Here is a 26,738-nt window from a genome sequence, read left to right on the forward strand (position 1 = left end):
CTGCACCCAGTCATGCATGTCCCCTCCTGCTTCTTTACAGTTTTTGTCATCTGTACCCATTCCATCAAGTCCAGCCTTACGAAAGCAATTTGAGATGGTTTCCTCAGTAACCATCTTCCAAACTCCTGTGAGCATATGCATTGCTTGGCGAATGCCCAATTTAAGAACTTCATTTCTTTCAATAAAAGCAAGTGCCTTAAAGACAAGAACTTTCCCTTACTTTCTGTTCAGGGTATGAATAATTCCTCGATCCATAGGCTGGAGTCTGCTAGTACAATTTGCTGGAAAGAAATGTACTTTCACATTCTGCAAAAATGCTAAGTCTGTTGGATGAGGACACTTGTCCTTAAAGAGAAGCACCTTCCTGTTTCTAGCACCCAGTGCTTCAAAAGCTTGAAAGAACTTTTTGAATAAGTCCGCATTCATCCAAGCACTGTTATTGCTAAAATATTTACACAGCAGCGTAGCATGGTTTCTGGAAATTTCCATTAACTATGGGATTCAGTTTGTCGATGCAGTCTGTATTACTACATAAGAACAGTAACTCCCTGCTTACTCATTCTTCCCCAATGGCATGGCGCTCCTTTAACACTTAAGGTTTTAGAGGGCATGAGTTGATAAAACAGGCCAGTTTCATCCACACTGTACAAATCCCAAAGTTCAAAGATTTGCAACAAGGATGGCAGCAGCTCTTCTTTCCAGTGATCCACACTTTCGTCGCTAACAGCGGAACACACTCCACATACCACCCTACAAGTAATCCAGCCATCCATTTGAAGCATTGAATTGTTTAAGCCCAACTTTCGCTGATATCGCACATGCTTTTATTTTTATAATTGCCCCAACGATTGGTAAGTTTTCCGCACATGCTCCATTGAACCACTCCATCAGCTTAGATTCCAATTCTTCGTACGGTGACATTTCAACAACCCCCCGCTATTTTGCTTTAAAACCACACTGTGCTTCTTGATCCACAATCTTTTCCTTATTCTTTAATATCCCTGACAATGAAGACTGTGCAAGTCCCAGATGTTGAGCCATTTCATTTCCCGAATAGAGTTCACTTCCTGAACATTGTGCCATCATTAGTCTTCGGCCGCAGTCGGCTAAGTTCGAGCTCGCTCATGCGTGTAGCGAGGAATCGATATGGAAGATGATCGATCACGTTATATAAACACTGGGGTCGAGAGTATGAATATTGATAACGGAGAAACACACCTAAATTTGCCCACAACAACGAATGAATCACTGAAAGGGTTCTTATTGTAACCGGAGGATATTGCACATATTAATACAGGAATTTTCGATGGGCATAATACATTGTCATTACTTCTACTGTACTGCAGTGGCCAGATGTGTATCAGAGTCTGACATTTCACTTTTGTTTGCGCTCTAAATTCCTATCATGCCTTGAATCACACTTAGCAAGCTTATGACATCTTTTTCATACATTCTTACGTCCCATAACCGCAATGAATAGAAATAAATACTTGCTAATTTTAAAAGGTCCTAATTCCAAATGCGGGTTTTGCCGTAATTTTAATTACATTAAATCGAACATAAAATTGTATTATTCTTATGGTATCATTTCCGGGACCTGAATTTTCTTCTGTTAAAACGTGGGTTTACGTTAAATCTCGAGGTCACGTCAATCGGGGTCACACTGTATTTTTTAAAATGTTAAGGCAGTTTTGAATTGAAAGTCAATTTCGGTAATGGGAGCGACACTGTTCTTTGAATTACGAGTTATCAGTATTTCAAATTAAACAATTTAAATAACAAGTAAAACTCTACCTAATGTCTCCAGGAACAGGAGATTCTTTGAATTAGGTGGGATTTCGAATGAACAGATTTAAAATTATTGAGGTTCTACTGTACTGCAATTTGGAGCATACGGCAAGTGTTCCAACATTCACTGGCCAAGCAGATGATTCTTCCATTCCAATATTTCTTCATCTGTTGGTTTACTTGACTGCTTTTCCATAAATCTTGGCTTCTTTGTTGAGAAGAAACGTGGTTGGCACTCTATACTTCTCTTCCGAGTTGCAGGTGCATTCAAGTGGGAAGAACTGCTCTCACTGTTCTTCAAGGCTTCATGCACCATGGTCATGAGTCTTTCAGCACTTCTGATGATACGTGGCAAGTGTGGATTGTCTACACTTTGTGTAGCACCAATGCAAATTTCAAGGAGCCTCTTAACTTTCTTCTTGTTGTCGACGACTTCACCTACTTCCTCACCAACGGCAGGCAGACACATCGCCATTTCCTCCATTTCCTCACATAATGCACCAGCTTTCACCTCTTCTGTACTAGGCCCAGTATGTACTGAATCAACCAAATTTGAATAACGTAGGCAGGCGTGAATATGTTTGCAAAAGTTACCACGAATGAGGTGATCCACACATGTACATGTGAACTGATGGATGCATACCTTGCACAAATGACAGCTTAAAGGACAACCACCGCAAGCAGCTGTTTTACTGAAATTTACCCAGTATGGACCTCGAGACTCTGCCTTTGAGGACTGAACTCTCCATGAACCTTCTCCAACATTTTCAATACCTTCATCCTTCACAAGGACACTTTTTGTGGCTTTCAGAGATCATCGCCATACGCATTGTGGGTTTCCCTTTCACCAGTCGTATGAATCTCTCATACATCATGTCTTTGGAGAACCGAAGCAAAATGGACACGCATTTATCAACTCTCCTATTGATCTTACCATCAAGGTAACAGTACCTACTTCAACTTCTTGTGGAAAGCTTCCAAGTACATATTCGTATTTAAACCCAAGCCTTTCCTATAACAAAAGGCCCACATTTCATATGAATGGGCATACTTGGGCGAAAAGTACTCATGAAAAGACTGAAGCTCGTCATCGTTGGAACATATCTCTAAAAATGCTTCAAGAAGCTGGTGGAAGATTTCCTCATCCAATTCTACTAGGATGACAATTAATGCCTGCCAAACTTGAACTTGCTTTTCATCATTTCTTATTTTCTTCAAGTTGTTCTTCCACGATCTTAGGATATGCCAAGAGCACAGGAGTTTGTGATTGGGGACAGACATGACTTGAGACCATGAATTGTAATAGGCTGGATAATCATCAGACATAAAAACCTGACACATCACACGATGTCCAACAGCATCTCTAACAGCAACCAAGAATCTCTTCATTGCAGACTGATTGGTTTTATTACTGATACAAAATGCAATGGGCACTCCAGCACCAAACTCATCCACTATCATTACTGTAGTTAACTGAAAGTCATAGGCATTTGTTCCATGGGTGCTATCCATCAGTACTTTGAAGTTTGTAAATTTCGAGAGCATCATCTTCTGGTATGGTGTCATAATCACAACCAAGAAGTCTTCAGTGTTCAGTTCACCAGTCTCATCCTCTTCCCCTTGTTTCTTATAACAAATTATAGGACAGTCAGAACCCAAAAGCTGTTGCTGGGTTACCCACATGTCCAGACTGACAAAGTCATTTGGATGTGCTCTATCACTGTCAAGATTATAATCTCTAATGATATAAATGTCCACCATATCAATAGCATGTATGCGCTCACTTGGAACACCACTCCTAATCTCTTTTAGAATCTGTTTCTTAGGAAGTCCATTCCTAAGTTTCCCAGCAATCAACTCCTTATCAGACCGAGTTAAACGCAGATACTTCAGACAGTTTGTATGCCCTACGTGTGATTTATGGAATATTACAAAAACACCATTACCACTTTCAGACACTATGAGTCGAGATGGACACAGTTTTCCTATTTTAACGCTATTTTCAGCATTAAAGAGTCTTTTACCTTTCCCATGAGTACGGCGCTCACCTGAACGATGACATGCAAAATAATGCCTTAATGACTGCTGGCTACCTCTTGTGCCTGTCGCTTTGGAATAAGAAGACAAAGTTTCTTTTTCCATCTTCTCCTTCCATTGATAGAAATCTACAGAGGAAAGAAGATAGAATTTTCCAATCAGAATATTACTATAATACATTCAGGTGGTCAAAGGCATTCTATCTGAAGAATTCATTATTATCTCAATGAAATATGCACAGAATTTGATAAATACCAGTGTACCTTGTGGAAATAATTACCTGCCATAGAACTGAAAGATAGTTCCTCAATATCCTCTTCAATGTCATGTTCTGACTTCAGGTGTTTACTGAAATCACTACCATACCTGACATGGGCATCACATATGGAGCAGATGGAGGATGGGATTTTCTGCTCTTCAATACCATGCACTTTGGTGACATGCTGTTTGAGCGAATAGGCTTTACAATATATTTTTCCACAGTATGAGCACAGATGTTTGGCCTTATTATCCGGGCTATTGTCTTCAGTGCTGGAATCTTCACTCGGAGATGTAAGAACTGAAAGAACATCAAAATATCCAGTTGCAATTTTTCACGATACAAATAAATACACTACTTAGATTTAAGTCTATAAGGAAAATTACAGAATTCTCAGAAGGAGACTGAAGGATGTTTGACTCTTACAATGGATCTGTCCCATTCAAAAAAAACAGCTTCGACTTAGAAGTCAGCACTGATTATGTCTGTTTAAACAACTCGAGGTGAAGTTCAGGTTTACCTCAGGAATGCAGGCTTCTCAATTCTCTGAACTGACTTGTGAGTAAAATATCAACAATGCCTGTCTGTTAGCCAGGTTGTTCTAAACATGAAAGAGTGATGGAAAGGAGCTAACAGTGCAAATCCCATTATGTGTTCCTTTAGATGTTCCTATCTTTCTTTATATGAAAAAAATATGATGCTCTTTAGATGGGCCCAACATCTAGGTCATCAGCCCCTAGTTACATGATATAGGATACATACATCTTCATTATATGGTGCACATAACAATCAAACACAAGAACAGCAAAACAAATAACAGAACCACACTGCAAGCACATAGTGTCTATTATCAGTACAACCACATGAAAGTTAGGAGACAAACCAGTGCAAAAACACACCAACTATGGAGGGAATGTCCTGAAGCACACGAACAGGAATAACCCTTTCAGACCGTGTTCGCCCAATCGTGCGGGTTCATATTTTATTTATGACTGAGCTTAGATGTTTTGTTGCCGCCACACTGGACTGCAGTGCTTGTGCGGGTCACGTAGCATGTACTTCAGTTTTTATTTAGCCCTTGACCACCAGGGGGCAGGAAGAAGAGTTAGAAAATACAGTTCATCGGCAAGATGGCAGGATTAAAATTATAAAATCCTTTTAATCACAACCACCTACTCAATACATTATATTACTCATTGAATTATAAAACAATCATGAGGTGTCTTAAATAAAGGAACATGTTTCGTTCGACATAGCGAACATCATCAGCCTTAATTTACAAGGATTAGGTCAGGGCCCTGAACTGAATGATAAAAATTGTTAAAAAAGTGACAATACCATAATAAAAAGTAAAATGATAACATTAAACATGAAATTATAACGATATGTACAGATTAACAGCAAGAATGCAGAGGAATACTTTGAATGATGGTAGTCTATAGAGTTAAAACAAACATGAGGTTGTAAAAGTAAAAAGATACAGATGTAGTAGATCCCAAATTATAAGTCAATGTGTGAAGCGTGGACCACATTGACTTATAATTTGGGATCTACTACATCTGTATCTTTTTACTTTTACAACCTCATGTTTGTTTTAACTCTATAGACTACCATCATTCAAAGTATTCCTCTGCATTCTTGCTGTTAATCTGTACATATCGTTATAATTTCATGTTTAATGTTATCATTTTACTTTTTATTATGGTATTGTCACTTTTTTAACAATTTTTATCATTCAGTTCAGGGCCCTGACCTAATCCTTGTAAATTAAGGCTGATGATGTTCGCTATGTCGAACGAAACATGTTCCTTTATTTAAGACACCTCATGATTGTTTTATAATTCAATGAGTAATATAATGTATTGAGTAGGTGGTTGTGATTAAAAGGATTTTATAATTTTAATATATTGTCCTCAATACGGTTCCATTATGAGATTAATTACATGTAAGATGGCAGGAATCAGTAATGCCTAAAGTAAATATTTATTTATTGCATTAATATTAATCTAGAAGCTTTACTGAGTATCAGGATTATGTGAATGATGTTGATCCATGAATATCACTAATATTTGTCACAAATGGAAGATAATCATTGATTTTACTCGAATAGTCTCAAATCGGACGTTGATTAAGAAATACTGTCGTAACTAGCAAGAAATATGTATACGTATTTACTGGCTTTAAATAGGGACGCCATTACATTGCATTCCGCTGCTTGCGCCGTCTTTTGTTTCTTCATGAGGTCCAGGGCTGGCACCGATGAATGGGAGTGTGGGTATTTTGTTGAAAGGAAAATAGCATGATCCCTGGACCAATAAATCGTTTAATGAATCGGTTAGTGCACATGAAGTGACAGCCCATCAAATTACATTGAATGAGGAAAAACAAAAAAACGACACCTAAGAACTTCAGTGAGCAAAGACATCACACACAACAGTGTTAGACAAACAAAACACTAACGGAAGAGCTGCGACGTAGCAGAAATAGTAGTTGTAAGGCAGTAAAGTATGTATTCTCTATAATAAAATATTTCGTATTATTTCTTAATCAACCATCGATTTGAGCCTATTTCAGTAAAAGCAATTACTATCTTCCATTTGTGACAAATATTACAGTGATGAATATTGAATTTTCACGTCCGCATTGTAATCGAAACAGACTTTCAACGTAACACGACCTAATACGTTGAAAGTCTGTTTCGATTACAGTGATATTTCGTGTATCAACATCATTCACGTAACCGAGTATCAGAATGTAATCAATAAAGAGTGTGAATTATTTAGCGAACGTAAATTGTGAACTTACAACATCGTTCATAATACCATGAGGTTTTGAATGTTGATACGCACAATTGTGCGGGCTATGTTTCCTTACAGGCAATGCATGTGGGAATGCTGGGTGCTGCCACCATAAGGACTGTGAAAGCAGAACTCGTACACTACATGAGAAATTTAATGTATAAGATTTTAATGGTTTAAAATGTTAACGTCAGTTTTCTTTCAGGTCTGAAAGGGGTAAGGAAGCAATGGTCTCTGGGCAAACCAGGAATATAAGGTCCAACAGAGGAGTGGATCTTAATAGAAGGATGATGATGCTCATTGTGTAAAGGGGCCTAACATCGAGGTCATTGGCCCCTAATGGTACGAAATGAAATAACAAAGTTCAAATTCATCCACTGACCAAAAATTTAAAAAATTTAAAATATTTAAAAAATGAATGGATGGACATGGACCCAAGAAAAAACAAAACAAAAAAACAAACAAGAAACAATCAAACAGAAAACAAGTGGGATTCGACTGAAAAAAAAAAAAAAAGATCATAAATAACAGTATTACTGACCAAGGGATCACTTATAAAGCACAACCCTGAATCAAGGATGCTTGATGTCTAAAGTGGTAAAAAATCCAGGTCTAGGGCCCCTCAGAATGGTACATGTCGCGAGTAAAGCAGAACCATGGTATTTGTCATGTTGGTGTACTAATCAAAAGTAGCAAAGACTCACTGTTCCACACAAGATGGTATTACTCACAAGTATTGTACTTCGTACAGGTAACGCAGACCTATGGTGTTTCTCACACAATGGCACCAATCATAGCCAACGCAAACCGATGAGGTACACCTAGGTGTACTAACCACAGGGACTCATACTATCCCGTGCTGTTCCTCACATAGTGGGTACTAATCACAGGCAACGCAGACCCATGGTGTCGCTCATATAGTGGTACAACTCGCAGGCAACACCCAGACCCGCGGTGTTGCTCACATGGCTACGACTCACGGGTACTGGAAAACCCATACTGATTCACCCCCCTGTTGCTACTAAACGCGAACCTATTTCGCACCTAATATAGTGGTACAACTCGCAAGTAAAGGCGACTCATGGGTTCCCCGCGTGATGGTAATAATCAAAAGTAGTTTCATGGTTCTAAGAAAACCATCCCTTGGTCGCCCCTTTTAGTCACCTCTCATGACAGGCAGGGGATACCGTGAGTGTATTTTTCGTCTGCATCCCCCATCCACAGGGGGTTGAGAGAGAGAAAAAAGAAGAAAGAAAGGATCAGCCACTTCGAAAAATGAAGTAACGGACGAAGAAAGGCAAGGGCCACAAAGGGCGTGAAAGTGAGACTCCCTAGGCCTCGAATGCTCTAATACCGTCGGGGTCGGAAAAGAACAAGAGCTGACCAAGGGAGGCCGGACAGGATAGACGAAAGTGAGGAGCCTGGCACAAGTAAGTGGAAGCAATACCAAGACTCAGCTAAGGGCCCCGTGGTCGCCAACCCACACTCCCAAGTTGAGAGGCCCTTGGGCCCCTTTTAGTCACCCCTTACGACAGACACGGGATACCGCGGGTGTACTCTACACGTGCGTCCCCCACCCGCAGGGGGTTTAATAGAAGGAATAGAACACTGTAATTAAAAGTAAAAATGTAAATGGTGGGTGGATGTTGATGTTACTGTGTGCTTTAACAATGAGGAATGGTGGATGAGAAATCACATTAGGTTATAAAAGTAAACGTTCTTCTGGAGCCTAGCGGGTGGGGTCCCTGGCTGTCGCAGTGAACAGATCTCTTCTCTACAAGGTATTCCACATAAGATTTGTGACACTTCAAATCCATTATAATGTTATAAAACATACACTGAACATACTGAATTTTACAATTGTTTGATCAAACAGAACATGTTCTAATTCACTTTCAAGACTTTTGAATACCAAGATTTGTCAAGCACTGCAAGCGATGTGACAGGTAAACTTTTGAAGTATTGAAAATTCTTGTTAAGTCTTAAATTTGACCATGTACAACAGGCTTTAATTTTGTGTTACACTGTTTCCTTGTTGCACTCAAGATTGTCTGGGAAGAAGTTAATCCTTCCAAACATACAGTATAATAAAAGTAAGTTGAACACTTGAGCTTACTTTTATTGTTTGAAAAGGTCAACTACTACCATATGAGGAAAATGCACTAAAGCAAATCAAAGAGGAATTTGGAAATAGAATCACAATCCAAGGACAGGAAATCAAAACTGAGATTTGCTAATAATAATAATGTTATTTACTTTACGTCTTGCTAACTACTCTTTTACGGTTTTCGGACACGCCGAGGTGCCGGAATTTAGTCCCGCAGGAGTTTTTTTAGGTGCCAGTAAATCTACCGACACGAGGCTAACATATTTGAGCACCTTCAAATACCACCAGACTGAGCCAGGATCGAACCTGCCAAGTTGGGGTCAGAAGGCCTGAGATTTGCTAACGATATTGTTATTTTATCTGAGTCTGTAGAAGATCTGGAGAAATTGTTGAATGGTATGGACACATTCTTTGAGGAGTGCAGTCGAATGAAGTCTGGCGATGCAGGAAAATTAAGATTAGGAAATAGTCTTAAAGTAGGTGAATACTGTTACTTGGGTAGTAGAAATAATGATGGCAGAAGTAAGGACATAAAATGCAGACTAGCACAAGCAAGGAGTGCCTTTCTTAAGAAATCTGCTTACTTCTAACACTGATATAGGAAACAGAAAGATGTTTTTGAAGACTTTCGTCTGGAGTGTGGCATTGTATGGAAATGAAACATGGATGAAAACCAGTTCAGAAAGAAAGAGAATAAAAGTTTTTGACATGAAGTGTTACAGAAGAATGCTGAAAGTGAGATGGATACATAGAATTATGAAGCTTATTACTTTGCGTCGCACTGATACAGATAGGTCTTATGGCAAGATGACACAGGAAGGGGCTAGGAGTGGGAAGGAAGCGCCCATGGCCTTAATTGAGGTACAGCCCCAGCATTAGCCTGGTGTGAAAATGGGAAACCATGGAAAACCATCTTCAGGGCTGCTGACAGTGGGGTTCGAACCCACTATCTCCCGAATACTGGCCGCATTTAAGCTACTGCAGCTATCGAACTCTATGAATTATGAATGAAGAGGCACTGAATCAATTGGCAAGAGGAGAACAATTTGGCAAAATATGACCAGAACAAGAGATAGAATAATGGGACACATCTTAAAGATACCTAGGATTTATTTGGTTGGTTTTTGAGGGAAGTGTGGTGGTGGGGGGTAAGAATGGTAGGGGTAGACGAAGTATGAATATGACAATCATATTAGAGTAGGTGTAGTAGTTACGTAGAAATGAAAAGGTTAGCACAGTATAGGGTGGGATGGAAAGCTGTATCAAAACAGTCTATGAACAGATTTATATTTATATGCCACCCTCCCCCCACGTCTGCCCCTAGCAGTGCTAGGGATGGCTTACCCCACAGTGCTTTTCTCCAAACATTAAGCCATTTAGCACCAATTTATAAGTTTGAAATAATTAAACAGAACCTCTTATAAATACCGAATTTAACGCCTGCATGCTTTTCACAGTCATTACCGTAATAATGTAGTATGGAAATTCAGAGAGTATCTCGGCAGATTAACTTTGTCTATAAGTTTTAAAATATTTTTGGTGCTATTTACTATGATCATGCTAATAACAGTATGGAAATGTGTATCAAGTAGGTCATAAGTATCTTAACAGATTAACACTAGGTATGAGATTAAAATGTTTAAAGTAGAATCTCTCCTTGGTGGTGATGGTGATTATTGTTTTAAGAGGAAGTACAACTGGGCAACCATCCTCTATATAACACTAATCAGAGGGAAAAAATGGAAGGGATCCGACACTTCGAAAAATGAAGATATCGGCCGAAGGAAGACAAGGGCCACGAAGGGCGTGAAAATGAAAGACTCCCTAGCCCCCGCAAACCTAATAGCGTCGGGGTCGGAAAAGAACAAGAGTTGACCAAGAGAGGTCGGATAGAACAGATGAAAGTAGGAGCCTGGCACAAGTAAGTGGAAGCAATGCCAGTACTCAGCTGAGGGCCCCGTGGTCGCCAACCCACGCTCCAAAGTTCAGAGCCCCTGGGGCCCCTTTTAGTCGCCTCTTACGACAGGCAGGGGATACCGTGGGTGTTATTCTACCGCCCCCACCCACAGGGGGAGAATCTCTCCTTGGCCTAGCACATTCCTACTTCGAACACCAGACCTTTATTCTACTGTAGAATCCTTGAGCTGACATATGGCCTGTCATTTCTTCATCAGATTCCTGATGCCAATATCTCTGATGGTTTGTTTTAGAGACTTAAAAACAAGGTTTTCGATGCCCCATTGGAGCTTTGTCCTGTCCTTTTACTGTATGCCCGATTCATTATTTTGCCTATATTATCATGCCAAAGGGCCTAAATGTAGGGAATGGGTTCTTGTAGACAGGGTTATCCGCAGGGTCCTAAAAGGTAAGTAAACAAAATTGGATTCAGACTGACGGAACTGTATGGATTTTAATATGGAGCGGACGGACAGACATTCTGCTTTATATACAGTATATATAAGTATACATATTGCTACGGCTAATATACTTATCACAAGATTATTTACGCAGACAATATAATTCTCACCTCTAGATCCAGCGCGGAACTACAACAGACATTTAACGTACTGGTGAAGTGGACAGAAGAAACCCTATCTGTTGTTTCCCTAACTTTCTTAAATGATTGCAAAGAAATCTCCCTTGGTAAGTTATTCCAATCCCTAACTCCCCTTACTACAAACAGATATTTGCCCCAATTTGTCCTCTTGAATTCCAATTTTATCTTCATATTGTGATCTTTCCTACTTTAAAAGACACCACTCAAACTTATTCGTCTACTGATGTCCTCCCACACCATCTCTCAACTGACAGCTCGGAACATACCACTTAAAATACGAGACTCAGAGCCAACAGAAGGGCGGCTATCAACGCAACAGTACCGGTAGATAGCAAATGATAGCTTTCAACAAACATTAAACATTTTCCAGTATCTACTGACTTTTCCTGACAAGGTCTCAGACAACAATATTGCATACCGGTGCTAAGGGCCCTTTCTGCAATAATTCAACTGATGGTTCAGTTTCACCTTATGTTCATGATTCCATCAGCGGCCTTGAACATGTTGTATTTATGACATTCATTTTTTCTGCTTGTGTTTCACGCCCTCATCTCGTTGGCATTATGTCATTGTCACTTTGGTATTCCACTTACAATTTTAAATGAACCATTTTAATTATAATTTTAAAAGGAATAAGTTTTAGTCTCTGACAAAATAGTTTATGGTTTAATCATTGACAGTTTCCATTAACATGTTTGTATAATGTATCATTTTTATTTTTATGTTCTGAATTTTAGTAACTGGTTAAACTTTTAGCTTCCATATTAATATAAGGTATACTCTGGAAGATCATTTTAGGCTGAAGATGCCCTAAATTGAGGGCAAAACATGTCCCATTCAACTGATAGTCTGTTTATGTAACCACTAAGTGGAAAGTACTGAATACGTGGATTAAAGAATACCTTTATTATTCTTGAACTGTAATTTTCAATACGGACCAAAAATGAGATTTGTAACGCTCCTGTTTTGTCGGAAATTGCCGAGAACAAATCGAGCTGCTTTTCTTTGGATTTTTTCCAGTTCTTGAATCAAGTAATCCTGGTGAGGGTCCCATACACTGGAACCATACTCTAGTTGAGGTCTTACCAGAGACTTCTATGCCCTCTCCTTTACATCCTTACTACAACCCCTAAACACCCTCATAACCACATGCAGACATCTGTACCCTTTATTTACAATCATATTTATGTGATTACCCCAATGAAGATCTTTCCTTATATTAATACCTAGGTATTTACAATGATCCCCAAAGGGAACTTTCACCCCATAAACGCAGTAATTAAAACAGAGGACTTTTCCTATTTGTGAAACTCACAACCTGACTTTTAAGCCTGTTTATCATCATACAATTGCCTACTGTCCATCTCACAACATTATCAAGGTCATTTTGCAGTTGCTCACAATCTTGACTTATTTATTACTCTGTACAGAATATCATCCGCAAAAAGCCTTATCTCTGATTCCACTCGTTTACTCATATCATTTATATATATATATATAAGAAAACGTAAAGGTCCAATAATAGTGCCTTGAGGAATTCCCCTCTTAATTATTACAGGATCAGATTAAGCTTCGCCTACGCTAATTCTCTGCAGAAGTACCGGTACGTACAGAAATAGACACAGAAAATGAGAAAATCTACGCTTACGCAGACAATAGGGTCACTGTAACAAAAAACTTGTAAAACATTCGAACAGCCTTCAACAAACTTACAACATGGGCAGAAAAGAATGAGCTCACTATAAATAGTAGCAAAACTGTAAAAATGACATTCAGAAGAGGAGGCAAACTATCGGCAAATGACATCATGTATATGAATATTCCGATGAAAAACGTACCATATTTCAAATACTTAGGAATTACACTACAGACGAGTGGAGATGTCTGTGACCTTCACATAAAAGAACGAACCATCGCAGCAAAGGTGGCAATTAATAGCATAAAGAATCTAAGACAACTATCCCTTCCCACATCTATCACACTGTTTCGCTTAAAAATTGCTCCCATCATAACATATGGACTGGAAACCATCTGGACACACCTAAAGAAGAAAAATTTCGAAGACATAGAAAAAGTCAAAGCCAATTTCCTCAAAAGAGCACTATGTCTGTCAAAGTACACATTATCCTGACTTACATATGTACTGGCAAGAGAGCAATTTTTTATCGAAGACCTTCGCCTCAACCTGCTTCTACCAGCTACCAAACCCTACTTAGATGTACTGCAGGAACTCAATAAGAACAGACAAGAGATATGGCCAGCGTTTTATTCAACAGATGCGACGATATACAGGGAATGGACACAAACCAAATATGACCTACGTCATGTACTGACAGGATATGCCTAACAGATAAATTCCTTGACCCGGACGATAACTGCAAGTGTAAATTATGTGGAGCCTACTGTCACCGATATCATCTGATACTGTGTAAATATCATATTATTATAACAAATCATACGGCCCTAACAACTTTAAGAGTAAATTAATTACCGCATAGGTCTAATTTAGCGATTCCCAAACTTTTGCATTTGTTGGCCCCCTTTATAAGATCTGCAAATTCCATTCCCACCAAATACCATTATTACACTTATTTTGTCAGAGAGGATTTCAGAAGTACCATATCATAGTTCCCAAACTTGGGGGGGGGGTTTACAAGAGGGAACAGGCAACTTTCTTGGAAGAAAAAAGAAACATGGGATGTGATAAATAGAAAAATGAATATGCATATGGCATTAAAACTTGAGTGACATTCCAATCGACCTGTCACAAAGTACCCCAGTTTACGTTATACGGAATAATGCAAACCAGAATTAGTTTATGTAAAACGCATTTTTATGGAACATAACACAGTAATAATACGAAGTGTTAACTAAATGAACATCCTTGAAGAGAATGTTACATTTTAAGTGATAAATTTCAAAGTGACCTATTTTTTAAACGTATTCTTTCTGTTCATTTTCATAATATAATATGGTGTATGGAATTTCTGAGCAGTGTTCTTCCTAAATGAAGGGCATAATATAAGTTCACTTTTCTCGTGAAAAAGTTGTGTTATACACCATGCGAGTTGTATAAAAACTCAGGACATATACAACTCGCGTGACGATCTCTTTCATGTACCGAGAGCCTTTTTGACAAAGAGAATGCTTTCTGATCTGTTTTCCTCGGGCCAAGAACAAGGTCTTGTCCGACACATTGCAACACCTATTATACAGGAGTTACAGTTGCACCACGTGGCTGCTTCCAACCAAAGCCTACTAGATACTAGAAGGCCTGGACAGAAAGCCAATTTCTTGCATTAAAAGCGGGTTAATAGTTTTCTCTTTTCCACCGCTAGGTTCGCGTTTATGTTCTATTGTTTGGCGTGAATTCTATGATGATGTGTGTTACTGCAATATGTTTTATAAGAAGAAATAATATATTAAACTTTATTTTATACGGTAAGGCCTTATCTAAAGTGAAATATGAAGAGTTTTGTCGTTTTTAATTTATTTGGTCTCACGATTTGCAATATATGGATGGTTGCTGAGATGCATTTACAGTAACATTTGTTTAGTTATGTGCTTCCAAATTATCGTCAAGGTGGTGGTGGTGATTATTGTTTTAAGAGGAAGTACAACTAGGTAACCATCCTCTATATAACACTAATCAGAGAGAAAAACTGGAAGGGGTCCGACACTTCGAAAAATGAAAGTATCGGCCAAAGGAAGACAAGGGCCACGAAGGGCGTGAAAATAAAAGACTCCCTAGCCCTCGGAAACCTAATAGCGTAGGGGTCAGCAAAGAACTAGAGTTGACCAAGGAAGGTCGGATAGGATATATGAAAGTCAGGAGCCTGGCACAAGTAAGTGGAATAAATGCCAGGACTCAGTTAAGGGCCCCGTGGTTGCCAACACACGTTCAAAATTTCAGAGCCCCTGGGGTCAATTACCGTCAAGTTTCTCTTTCCATTCTGTAGGTTAAGATGGTTTATTGCCGGGCTGAGTGAGTCAGACGGTTGAGGCGCTGGCCTTCCGACCCCAACTTGGCAGGTTCGATCCTAGCTCAATCCGGTGGTATTTGAAGGTGCTCAAATACGTCAGCCTCCTGCCGATAGATTTACTGGCACGTAAAAAGAACTCCTGCGGGACAAAATTTCGGCACCTCGGCGTCTCCGAAAACCGAAAAAGTAGTTAGTGGGACGTAAAGCCAATAACATTATTTATTATTAACATTATTATGATGGTTAATTTTGCGTGCCTAACTGCACATCTGACACAGCGAAGAAATATACACAAATATAAATTTTCATCTTGTTCCTAAAGATCCGAGTTTACGGGAGAAATGGAGGCCTGCTATTTCTGGACAGGGCAGCAGAAAAGTATCTCTTCCGGCTCCTAATGATAACTCCAGAACATGTAGCTTGCACTTTGTCGAATCAGATTACGGTGTAAGTACTGTGAGGGGAATTCTGCCTCCCCGACAAAGTGCCGTTGCAAATTCTTCTTATTAAAAATGTATTAATATTTACAACGCGGGCGTTAGGATATCTCGGAAAATGTAAACTTGTCCGAAAGCTGAAATTCCTTACCGCTCCAAAGTTTAAAAAGACGTTTCAGTGCCGCGACTGTGATCAAGCACACATCACATACGTTATACTTACATTTTTCAGGCCTGTTCTTGATAATAACGCAAAGAAAGTGACTAATGACTGTGATTTATTAAACAAATTCAAGAGCAAGCCTCTGAGCAGAAAAGTGTTGAAATTATAGAATTAGGGAAAAATCGGGTCAGTACTTCTATTTAGGCCTATTTCCCTATTCTTTACTCCTTTGTGATAAACAAGTGCAAAATGAAAGAACTCTATGAAGTGTAATGTGTTTTAAGTTGTTTTGTATATTTATATCTCATTCACACGGGACATAATGATAATAAAAATGTATTATTTCGCGTTATTGTATGAATATTCAATATAAGGATATAGACAGAACATCAGAACAATAGAACATAAACGCGATCCATGCGGCCATTGCCTGAACTACATCGTTCGCCCAGAAATGTGTCGGCTTGTCCAGGCCTTCTATTATAGCGTAGGCAACGTTCCAACACACAGCTGAGCGCGAAAGACTTCACGTGCCTCGTTAGCAAAAAAAAGAATAAAAAAAAACATGCCTGTGACTCACATGGCGTTGAAAATGGTAAGCAACTACAATGCTCCTGGGAAGTATAATAATTTAATGGTGGTGCTTACTTAGCTAAAGGTGGTGATTATTGTTTTAAGAGGAAGTACAACTAGGCAACCATCCTCTAGCCTATATAACACTATTCAGAGGGAAAATATGGAAGGGGTCTGACACTTCGAAAAATGAAGGTATCGGCCAAAGAAAGACGAGGGCCACGAAGGGCATGAAAATGAGACTCCCTAGCCCTCGCAAACCTAATAGCGTCGGGGTCGGAAAAGAACAAGAGTTGACCAAGGGAGGTCGGATAGGATAGTTGAAAGTGAGGAGCCTGGCACAAGTAAGTGGAAGCAATGTCAGGACTCAGCTGAGGGCTCCGTGGTCGCTAACCCAAGCTCCAATGTTCAGAGCCCCTGGGGCCCCTTTTAGTCGCCTCTTACGACAGGCAGGGGATACCGTGGGTGTTATTCTACCGCCCCCACCCACAGGGGGATTACTTAACTAAAGGGACTCTTTCAAGAGCACTCAATAAAAAACACCATAAAAGCCAGTCTCTTACGGACTATTTTTGAAAGAATAATAAATTTAAAACAGTACATGAATTAACTTTTGTAATAAAACACAGTAAATTTTCAAGTTTAGTTTGAAAACGAATGTTACATACCGGAATGTTGCAGACGTACATGATGAGCCAACGATTTCTTAGTAACATACGAAACCGTACAATGTGAACATTCGAACTTCTTTTCACGAGCTTCTGGTTCAATACCGTGAACAACCTTCAAGTGGCGATCAAGAGAAGATTTAGCAGAGAGCTCGTTACCACAAACTTCACACAAATACAACGTTGGAGTATTTTCTCCAGTCGAAGGGTCAATACCATGAATATTTCGGACATGTGTCATGAGATTTCTCTTTGCCGAAATTTTTTTACCACAATACTCACAGACTGTACTTTCGCATTCATAATCAACGTTTTCGGTAGCCATTGTTCGTACCATACAAAATTCCTCTCAATTAATATTCCGCCGTAACTCCGAACATGCAACACAAATAATTACGAATCAGCTACACCAAGCCACGCTAAACTAACAATGTAGCACGCGGTCAGTCAATGCGTAAAATGAGCCTGTGGTAGGTTCTCCACTCGACTCGTTCCCGCCTTCAACAACTCCTCCCCTTCCGCCCCTCCACCAACAACCGAACTTTGCCGAACCGTGAAGCCGGCCAAGGGCTGGTCTGCATTGATTCAAACGTATTTGTCTTGTGTTAGCCCAGTTATGGACACAGAAAATGTGAAATTCCTTAATAAGGAAGACAAAATAAAAATATGTCAGAAAGTGGACTGGCATAAACATGCCGAGATTGTGAATATTGAAACTCGCACCTCTGAGTTTCAACTTGATCACTCAGGTTGGTCGAAGTTTTATTCAATTCAAAATGGCGGCCAAATTCATTCCTCACAGTTGCAGATGGTTGAACGTAACCTCCAATTCATTGTCTAAGAGTGTGACTAGAAAATAATGTTTAATAACCTACTGCTCCAAAATAAAAGGCTTCTACTAACATTTGTTTTAGAAAGAATGTGATCCGCAATAATACTTCGATATATTTTTGGACCCTGTGCACATGTTTTCATATTTGTTCTCTCGTGTTTTTCACACCTTTTAATACTGTACTTTAATCTTTAGAAATGATAGATATGCCTATAGTTTTCACTGTACCTGCAGATACACAAAGTAAAATGCCCTCATTAATTACAATAAACAATGTTTTATTATAAACCACCTATACATAAAACATGAGGTTATTTACTTGTAAATGCCCCCACGTCGGGAAAAAATTGTATCTGGTTTTTCCATATTCCTGCTGGATAGTTTTTATTTGTATAATCATTAGTACATTTTCTCGCTTAACACGTTCTTTTTCCTTGTCCTCTGCAGAAATGTCGTAACGAGGTTTCACTGTATATTAAACCCCATAACAGGTTGCCCGTGAGCGGAATTTGATATATTAAATGGTCATAGATCCAGCATCACTGGTGGACTTAATAATTAAAAAAAACTCAACAGATGGCAGTAAACAACATTTATAGGTCTGGCTGAAAGGAGACTCCTCGAATAGAGTTGCGTTATCCCTGCTAGCTGTTTACAAGCTGTGAGAGTCTGTCGTGTTCAGTCAAGCATGCATCGTAAGTTTTGAGACCAGCTTTTAGCGATTTATATAGCTATTTTGCGACATGGTTAGTAAGAAAAGAGTCGGTGAGCTATAGATTGCTTCAATTATGGACTCTACGGATGTAGATGAAAGTGATTTTTCATTGGAAGAGTTAAAAGCTGGAAATTCATGTAGTGAGTCTTCTCAGTGCAAGAGCAATTCAAGTGGGTTGGAGAATGAAATAGCTGATGAAATCATTGAAGTGAGTAACTTGGACCCAGGACCTTCAAGTACCATTCTGATATCTAATATTAATCAAGGACCAGTTTTACATTCATATTTTGACATGGCAATCGAGCCTACAGAGTACTTTTCACTATTTTTTTATACTGATATTTTGACATAATTCACCAGGAAACAGTAATTCGGGGAAACAAATAGGAACCAGAGGCCAACACCTCCAACTAGAACATGTAAAATCAAAGACTGGTCACCTTCAACACTATCTGATATAAGGGCTTTGAATGGCATAATAACTTATTTATGGAATGACTCTTATGCCGTCGGCAGCCCTGAAGATGGTTTTCCGTGGTTTCCCATTTTCACACCAGGCAAATGCTGCGGCTGTACCTTAATTAAGGCCACGGCCGCTTCCTTCCCACTCCTAGCCCTTCCTTGTCCCATCGTCGCCATAAGACCTATCTGTGTCGGTGCGACGTAAAGCAACTAGCAAAAAGACTCTTATGCCTACCGGGCGAGTTGGCCGTGCGCGTAGAGGCGCGCGGCTGTGAGCTTGCATCCAGGAGATTATGGGTTCGAATCCCACTGTCGGCAGCCCTGTAGATGGTTTTCCGTGGTTTCCCATTTTCACACCTACCGGGCAAGTTGGCCGTGCGCGTAGAGGCACGCGGCTGTGAGCTTGCATCCGGGAGATAGTAGGTTCGAATCCCACTATCGGCAGCCCTGAAAATGGTTTTCCGTGGTTTCCCATTTTCACACCAGGCAAATGCTGGGGCTGTACCTTAATTAAGGCCACGGCCGCTTCCTTACAACTCCTAGGCCTTTCCTATCCCATCATCACCATAAGACCTATCTGTGTCGGTGCGACGTAAAGCCCATAGAAAAAAAAAAAACATTTTCACACCAGGCAAATGCTGGGGCTGTACCTTAATTAAGGCCACGGTTGCTTCCTTCCAACTCCTAGGCCTTTCCTGTTCCATCGTTGCCATAAGACCTATCTGTGTCGGTGCGACATAAAGCCCGTAGCGAAAAAAAAAAAGCTCTTATGTCTTTTATGCGCCGACATGCTGCCGTAAATTTTTTAAAAATATCCTATGGACCTCTGCATTGGAGTACATCCAACATTTCAAGGTAATTAATTAACATTATGTGCATGTGTATGTTTATAGCTAGTGTTCGCTGTCCTCGGACACTCCCGGCACTAAAAAGAGCCATACGCCATTTCATAGCTACTGTTCGTTAATTCTGGATGAGTTTTCATTTGCCATACTTTTGGTCCACGTACAGACACAAAACACTTCTGCCCATGTAGAGTTATGTTATAAAAAAGATAAGGACATGAAGAAGAACATATAATAGGATAAACACAACTACAGGTCAGCTTCGGAAGAGGGAGCAATGGGAAGAAAATTCAAAAATAAAAGGGCAATCTCCACGTCGTTATAAACTGCCATCTTCAAATAGATTGGTTCTGTCCACATCAGTCCCAGTTCTTCTACAATACCATGCAAATTAATTGGAACAATGTATTTTTTTCATTATTTTCCCAATGCTTAGAATCAATGTGCCACACATTGCTTATTCTTAGATCCCATACTCTCTATGCATTCTTTGCACTGTTATTCATTGGTAATTATTGTGTATAACAATTTTTTTAGGTTAAAAGTTTTTTATTTTGATGTGCATCACTTCAGAGGAGTTTTGAGGTTTCTTTGTGCTATATCTTCAATGGATATGACTCCCTAAAAGTGCAATTGAAGCATTAGCTTTGAATACTTCCATGATGCAAAGAGAGTTAACTACTAAATTTTGCGTTGGTGTAGGCACCATGGGGAATGTGCCAATCAACGAGGTGAAGAGTGCTCTAGCGGACTTCCTTGAGTTACTGAGCAGGCTAGTAGCAAATAAATAGTGAGCAAGGAGTGATCATTGAGGGATATTTTAATTTACAGTGGATTTAATGCCGTGAATTTTATACTAAAAAATGAATCGGGTAATACCACCAATATTATTGCAATAATATCATAGGAGTTAAATAACAGGAGGTTTGATTCTTTTAATTTTTTTAATTTGAGTCACATCGCACCGACACAGGCAGGTCTTACTGGCAATGATGGGGTAGGAAAGGTCTAGGATTGGGAAGGAAGCAACCGTGGCTTTAAGGGTTCTGTCCCAGCATTTACAGAACCTAATGTGAAAAAGATTAATTCCTAAGGGTGTTAAATGGGAATTAAGACCCGAAAACAAATATACTCATTCCTCCAAAATTGTTTAACGTACAAAGACAAAATTCCAAATGGTGGTATATATTTTTAAATCCTAGATGTAAAATAGGAAATATTTAAAATAAAACATGCCATCCCTAAGGGATTAAATGAGGTTGCCACCGGAAACAAAATTATTCATTCCTCCAAAATCGTTTGACATACGAAGTTGTAATTTTACATTTTATTTTATGTCCTATGTGTCAAATTTGATCTACTTCAGAATGTTTTAATAATAATAATAATAATAATAATAATAATAATAATAATAATAATAATAATAAACCAACCAAACCCCATGGCACAACAACCCCGAAGGACCATGGCCTACCAAGTGACCGCTGCTCAGCCTGAAGGCCTACAGATTACGGGGTGTCGTGTGGTCAGCACAACGGATCCTCTCGGACGTTATTCTTGGCTTTCTAGACCGGTGCCGCTATCTCACCGTCAGATAGCACCTCAGTTGTAATCACGTAGGCTGAGTGGACCTTGAACCAGCCCTCAGATCAGTAGCGGCTGACTCTAAAGGGCAGAGGGGCACGTGCCTCTCCAGCTAAGGAATTATTAATGATGGTTTAAATAATACTAACACTATGAATGTTAATGCATTCAGTTTTAGCACTAGCTGCAGCATGCAGCTAGTGGGGAATGTTTTCATCTGATGTGTAGTTCACTTCGCTTCCTTTAACTTGCTGGCAGTTCATGCTGAGCCTCTGCTCTTCTCTGTAGATTCTTTCCTGGGTAAGTTTGGTTCGCGCCTGCGTAGAACCTACTACTTCTTAACACGCAGAGAATGGGAGATTTGGGCACTGATGAAGCCAGCCCCTGCTAACGGAAATACACGAAGGCTAATCGCTCCGAGTCAAATATGTGTTTCAAATGCAAGCGTTGCAAATCTGTCGTCTGAGAAGCGTGTTTATGCTGGCTAATGAAATTAGTTAATATCCTATCACATAATATTTAATATGGTCTTTTGTTAATTGAATATGTCATATATAGTGTGCGGATACAGCAGATCGTTTAAAATGAGAACAAGTGGGGCAACATAAAGGTGCGAATATAGGCGTAAATTCCAGCAAGGGTTGTATAGAGGTTGTGGCTGGGAGTCAAATACCTAATGAGTTGTTCTGTTTTCCATGCATGTTATTCAAACTACTTGGACGAAAGCTGGAGTAACAGATATGAAACACTTGAAAAAAAAAGTTAAAAACACGAAATTTCCTTACAGCATATTCATTTATACAGGGATTAAGTTATAGGAGTATGGTGATTCAACTAGATTCTATTTATCACCAAACATAACAATCAGGTTAAGAGAAACAGAGTATGCATTTGTTTACTTGTGTGTGTTGAGTAAGAGTGCAAATTTGTAAAAATGTAATGCCCTTCCTCCAGTCTCCCTCAGCAACTGCTACTGCCTCAGATGCAGGTAAAAATCCCTGACCTGGCCGGGAATTAAACCCGGGGCCTCCGGGTAAGAGGCAGGCATGCTATCCCTACACAAAGGGGCCGGCAATAATAATAATAATAATAATAATAATAATAATAATAATAATAATAATAATAATAATAATGATAATGTTATTTGTTTTACGTCCTACTAACTACTTTTATGGTTATTGGAGATGCTGAAGTGCCAGAATTTTGTCCTGCAGGAGATTTTTTTATGTGCTGGTAAATCTACCAACACGGGGATGATGTATTTGAGCACCTTCAAATACTTCTGGAGTGAGTCAGGATCGAACCTGTCAACATGGGCTCAGAAAGCCAGCACCGTAACCATCTGAGCCACTCAGCATGGCTTCACAATGTTTCTCCCCTAAGGAGTTTAGATGGGAGTTGAGTCACAATATTTGTTTTTTTCGTAAACCTTTCACGTATGAAATGTCAAATAAGAAATAAAATTTTAAAAACATTCTACCCCTAAAACAAAACATTTATTCCTGCATTACTGTTTGACATACACAGTCAAAATTTCACAGGTTGGTTGCATCTATGCCTTGGATGTTAAATAACATAAGGTTTTAAAACATTCCATTTGTATGGTGTTCAAATGAGTGTCACATCTGAAAATAAATAATAATTCCTCCAAAACCATTTGATGTACGAACTGAGGGTGTATTTTATGGACTAGCCGACAGTGGACTCCCCAGAATTTAAAACTTCGAAAACTTTCAATTTAAAACCGTAGCAAAGCCCAGGTGTCTTGCTAGCACAGTATAAGAGAAAACTGAACAAAATAAAAACAAAAAACAAATTTGAACCAATACATCTACATATCTTTAATTTGGTAAAATATGTGTCAAGAAATTTTATACCTAAATGTGAAACCTACATTTGGTAACAATAGAATAAAATCTGAAGAAGTTTCAAAATTCTGTCATAACTCCACTTAATATATTTTGCAGGAAAGAAATCGGATTTATTTACAGGAAGACTGAAATCTGGAATCAGCACAAAATTAATTAATGGATTATGTATATGTATTTACCATTGTAATAAACAAGGACAAGGAGACATTAGTAATGTCTGCTTTAATAATGACTTACAACACTGTCATTCTCAAGGTGTTAATTTTGTATGAATTATACTTCTGGTATTATTTCACAATACTTACTCATTTGGTTCACTGCCAATATCAATTTTAGTCATCTTTCCTATTCGTATTGAACGTGAAAATCTTTACACTAGGATCGCTAGGATGTTCTGAATTATGGCAGTTCATGACACAACAGTGCCGTTTAGCATGACGAGGACGTTCCATATTGCCTCTATATGTAAATTGTGTGTTTCTGTTTACTGTTATACAGACAAATAACAAATCTTTCCATCAATCAACACCACAGGTTGTGTTAGTTAAACCAGCATCACCTTCATGCTACCTCACTGTTGACACAGACCTTGACCCTTAGCCTAAGTCAACACCAACAGAAAGCGGAGTAAAAGCGCATAAGGAGCACGATAATAAACTTAGTAGAGATGCAAACACAGTAGTGTAGCGGATGTAATGCAATCTGAAGTTAGACACCTTCTCCTCCACTAGAGATACCGAAAGAATAACAGACTAAAAGGAAAGGAGGAAAAAGGAATTTTTGCTATTTTGCTCTAAGTCGCACCGACACAGATAGGTCTTATGGCGATGATGGTACGGGAAAGGCCTAGGAATGGAAAGAAGCGGCCGTGGCCTTAATTAAGGTACAGCCCCAGAATTTGCCTGGTGTGAAAATGGGAAACAACGGAAAACCATCTTCAGGGCTGCCGACAGTGGGATTCGAACCCACTAGCTCCCGGATGTGATCTCACAGCTGCGCGCTCCTAACCGCAGGGCCAACTCGCCCTGTAGGAATAAGGAATAACACACAAGTTTATTAAATTGAAAATTCAGGAGGGAAATAAAATTGACAAATTAGGGCATAGTTGTGTGCCATCCAACCAAGATGCATAGTACCAAGGAATGTACTTACAGATTCTTTTAAATGACTCCTTTCAACACGTCGTTTGCTCATTTACCTTAGTAGCATGATATTATAGTATATCCTTTTATCACGTCTACGGTGACTGATATTCCATCTCATTCATAAGAATTAACTGGTTGTACGATATTCAGAATAAAAGTATCGGCACTGATCAGACGAGAAAACACACCCACGCCTGAAAGAAAAACAAATCATATTCTAACAACCCCCACCCAGAATAAATATTAAGGTAAAATTAAGGATAAGAGGACGTCACCAAAAGGCATGATCTCAAAGGAAGAAAAGGAAGTGATTTGTGCTCGTATCTGGACCAGTATGGCAGCTCCCTTGAGCTACAAAGAAAATAAATAAATAACTGGTTGCTAAGAAGCCACACAAAATATTAACATAATGGGATTCCAAAGGAGAGAACTCATATGGACAAAGCAAATAACACAAGGAGAAAAGAAATGAAACTACCTGGAGGAAAATAAATTAGACTCTCCTTCTCCAGTTAGCAAAGGGTATACAGCTATTGGTTTAACCCAACACTTAATGTCTAAAACAGCATGTCATAACCAAGACACACACAATATCATAACTTACTCATTCATACTCCAGTATCACAGTATCTTCGACGATAAATACCACACAGGCATTTACAAAGTGAGGTATGAGACATATATCTTATCGGGCCAAGAACCTAGCTTAAATAAATCCCTGACAGCGGTTACCCGAAGAGTCACCACCACACATGGCACATATCAGAGTACAACAATCAAACAGTTCACACAAGAATAGGCTGAAAACCTGTTACTAAATGAAGCGGTATAAGAGAACGTAAATCACAAAAGTAAAACATGTGATCTTAAATGACGTAGCATCCGTATAAAAGCAGGATAGTCAAAAATGGACAAAAATGAATTACAAATAGGTTCCTAAAGGTGAAGGTAACCAACCAAGGGATAACCAAACCAAAGAAGTAGGATACATAAAAATACATTACCTCGGAGGGACATACATAATTGAAAGTCTGTTTACCAGCGACATCCTTTGAACAAATCATCTTTAAATCTAGTGAAAATACGATGGTAACATAAAAACACAATCATATCATGCCTTGCTTCCATTTTTGTCATCGTAAGTGTTCCTGAAAAATCAAGGAACAAAAAGGACCAAGACGGGAAAAGAAAAGAATGTACAAAATGAAATGGAAAATAAGTGGCATCTATCGACACAATAAAAAACAAGACAGCATTAGGCACTAATAAAAAGTTATTGACATGAGTTCACAAGTACTTGGATCAATTATGGAACAAGAATAGAAATAAATTTACATAGAGACACAAAGGCTGTCTCACTGTTTTGCCACATTTAGCGCTGGTAGTCACTTGCACAAATAGAATTATTCAGCAGTACAAGCAGCCTGGCTTAGCCTGCCTGGTGGCCATGGTCTTTAACACATCAAATCTACATGGTAGTACACCGTGGCTAGAAGGTTCGAGTCCCATATCTTGAAAACATTTTAAGCCCGCCTGGTGGTCATGATCGTTAAGGCATTGAAGTTAATACAGTCTAACATGGTGGTGAACCAGTTAAAGTCCCGTTCGTCAAAAAAAATTTTCACCATTAGAATGTTGGCTGTCAGGGCAGGGGAGGTGGCGGTATACAATTTCTAATCATTAGATTGCATGCCAAAAGCCCAGATTAAATTCCAAAGCTCTCCACAGTACTCATATGGAGTGAGGGCATACAGCGTGTAGATGACGATTTGCCCGTTGGATGGAGACATAAAGCCTTGAGCAGACCCCTTGGTGCTATTTGACAGGGGTAGGCTATGTGTTGGCACTGAGTTTCACCCTCTCCCTCCCGCTGTCATATATCAAGTCATTCATTTCATCTCAACTCATTAACCC

The 26,738-nt window shown here is 39.2% G+C and overlaps 1 protein-coding gene across 1 annotated transcript; it reads right to left on the bottom strand.

Annotated features, from left to right (window-relative positions):
• Positions 1 to 2,739: 2,739 nt before the first annotated feature.
• Positions 2,740 to 17,931, bottom strand: LOC137501911 (uncharacterized). Its single transcript, XM_068229076.1, has 3 exons — positions 17,371 to 17,931; positions 4,106 to 4,384; positions 2,740 to 3,953 (listed from the first exon to the last, which is right to left on the bottom strand). The coding sequence occupies exons 1-3, from the start codon at positions 17,705 to 17,707 to the stop codon at positions 2,740 to 2,742; spliced, it is 1,830 nt and encodes a 609-aa protein (XP_068085177.1). The 5' UTR covers positions 17,708 to 17,931.
• Positions 17,932 to 26,738: the final 8,807 nt, after the last annotated feature.

This window comes from Anabrus simplex, chromosome 8 (assembly GCF_040414725.1).
Source record: "Anabrus simplex isolate iqAnaSimp1 chromosome 8, ASM4041472v1, whole genome shotgun sequence".
Lineage (NCBI taxonomy): Eukaryota > Metazoa > Arthropoda > Insecta > Orthoptera > Tettigoniidae > Anabrus > Anabrus simplex.

What these genes read in the sequence shown, in the direction of transcription:
- LOC137501911 (XM_068229076.1), bottom strand. Translation starts at nt 17,707, where the DNA reads ATGGTACGAACAATGGCTACCGAAAACGTTGATTATGAATGCGAAAGT. An exon ending in TGTACGTCTGCAACATTCCG is followed by an intron (nt 4,385 to 17,370) that starts GTATGTAACATT and finishes ATGTTCTTTCAG; the next exon opens with TTCTTACATCTCCGAGTGAA. An exon ending in ATCTTTCAGTTCTATGGCAG is followed by an intron (nt 3,954 to 4,105) that starts GTAATTATTTCC and finishes TTTCCTCTGTAG; the next exon opens with ATTTCTATCAATGGAAGGAG.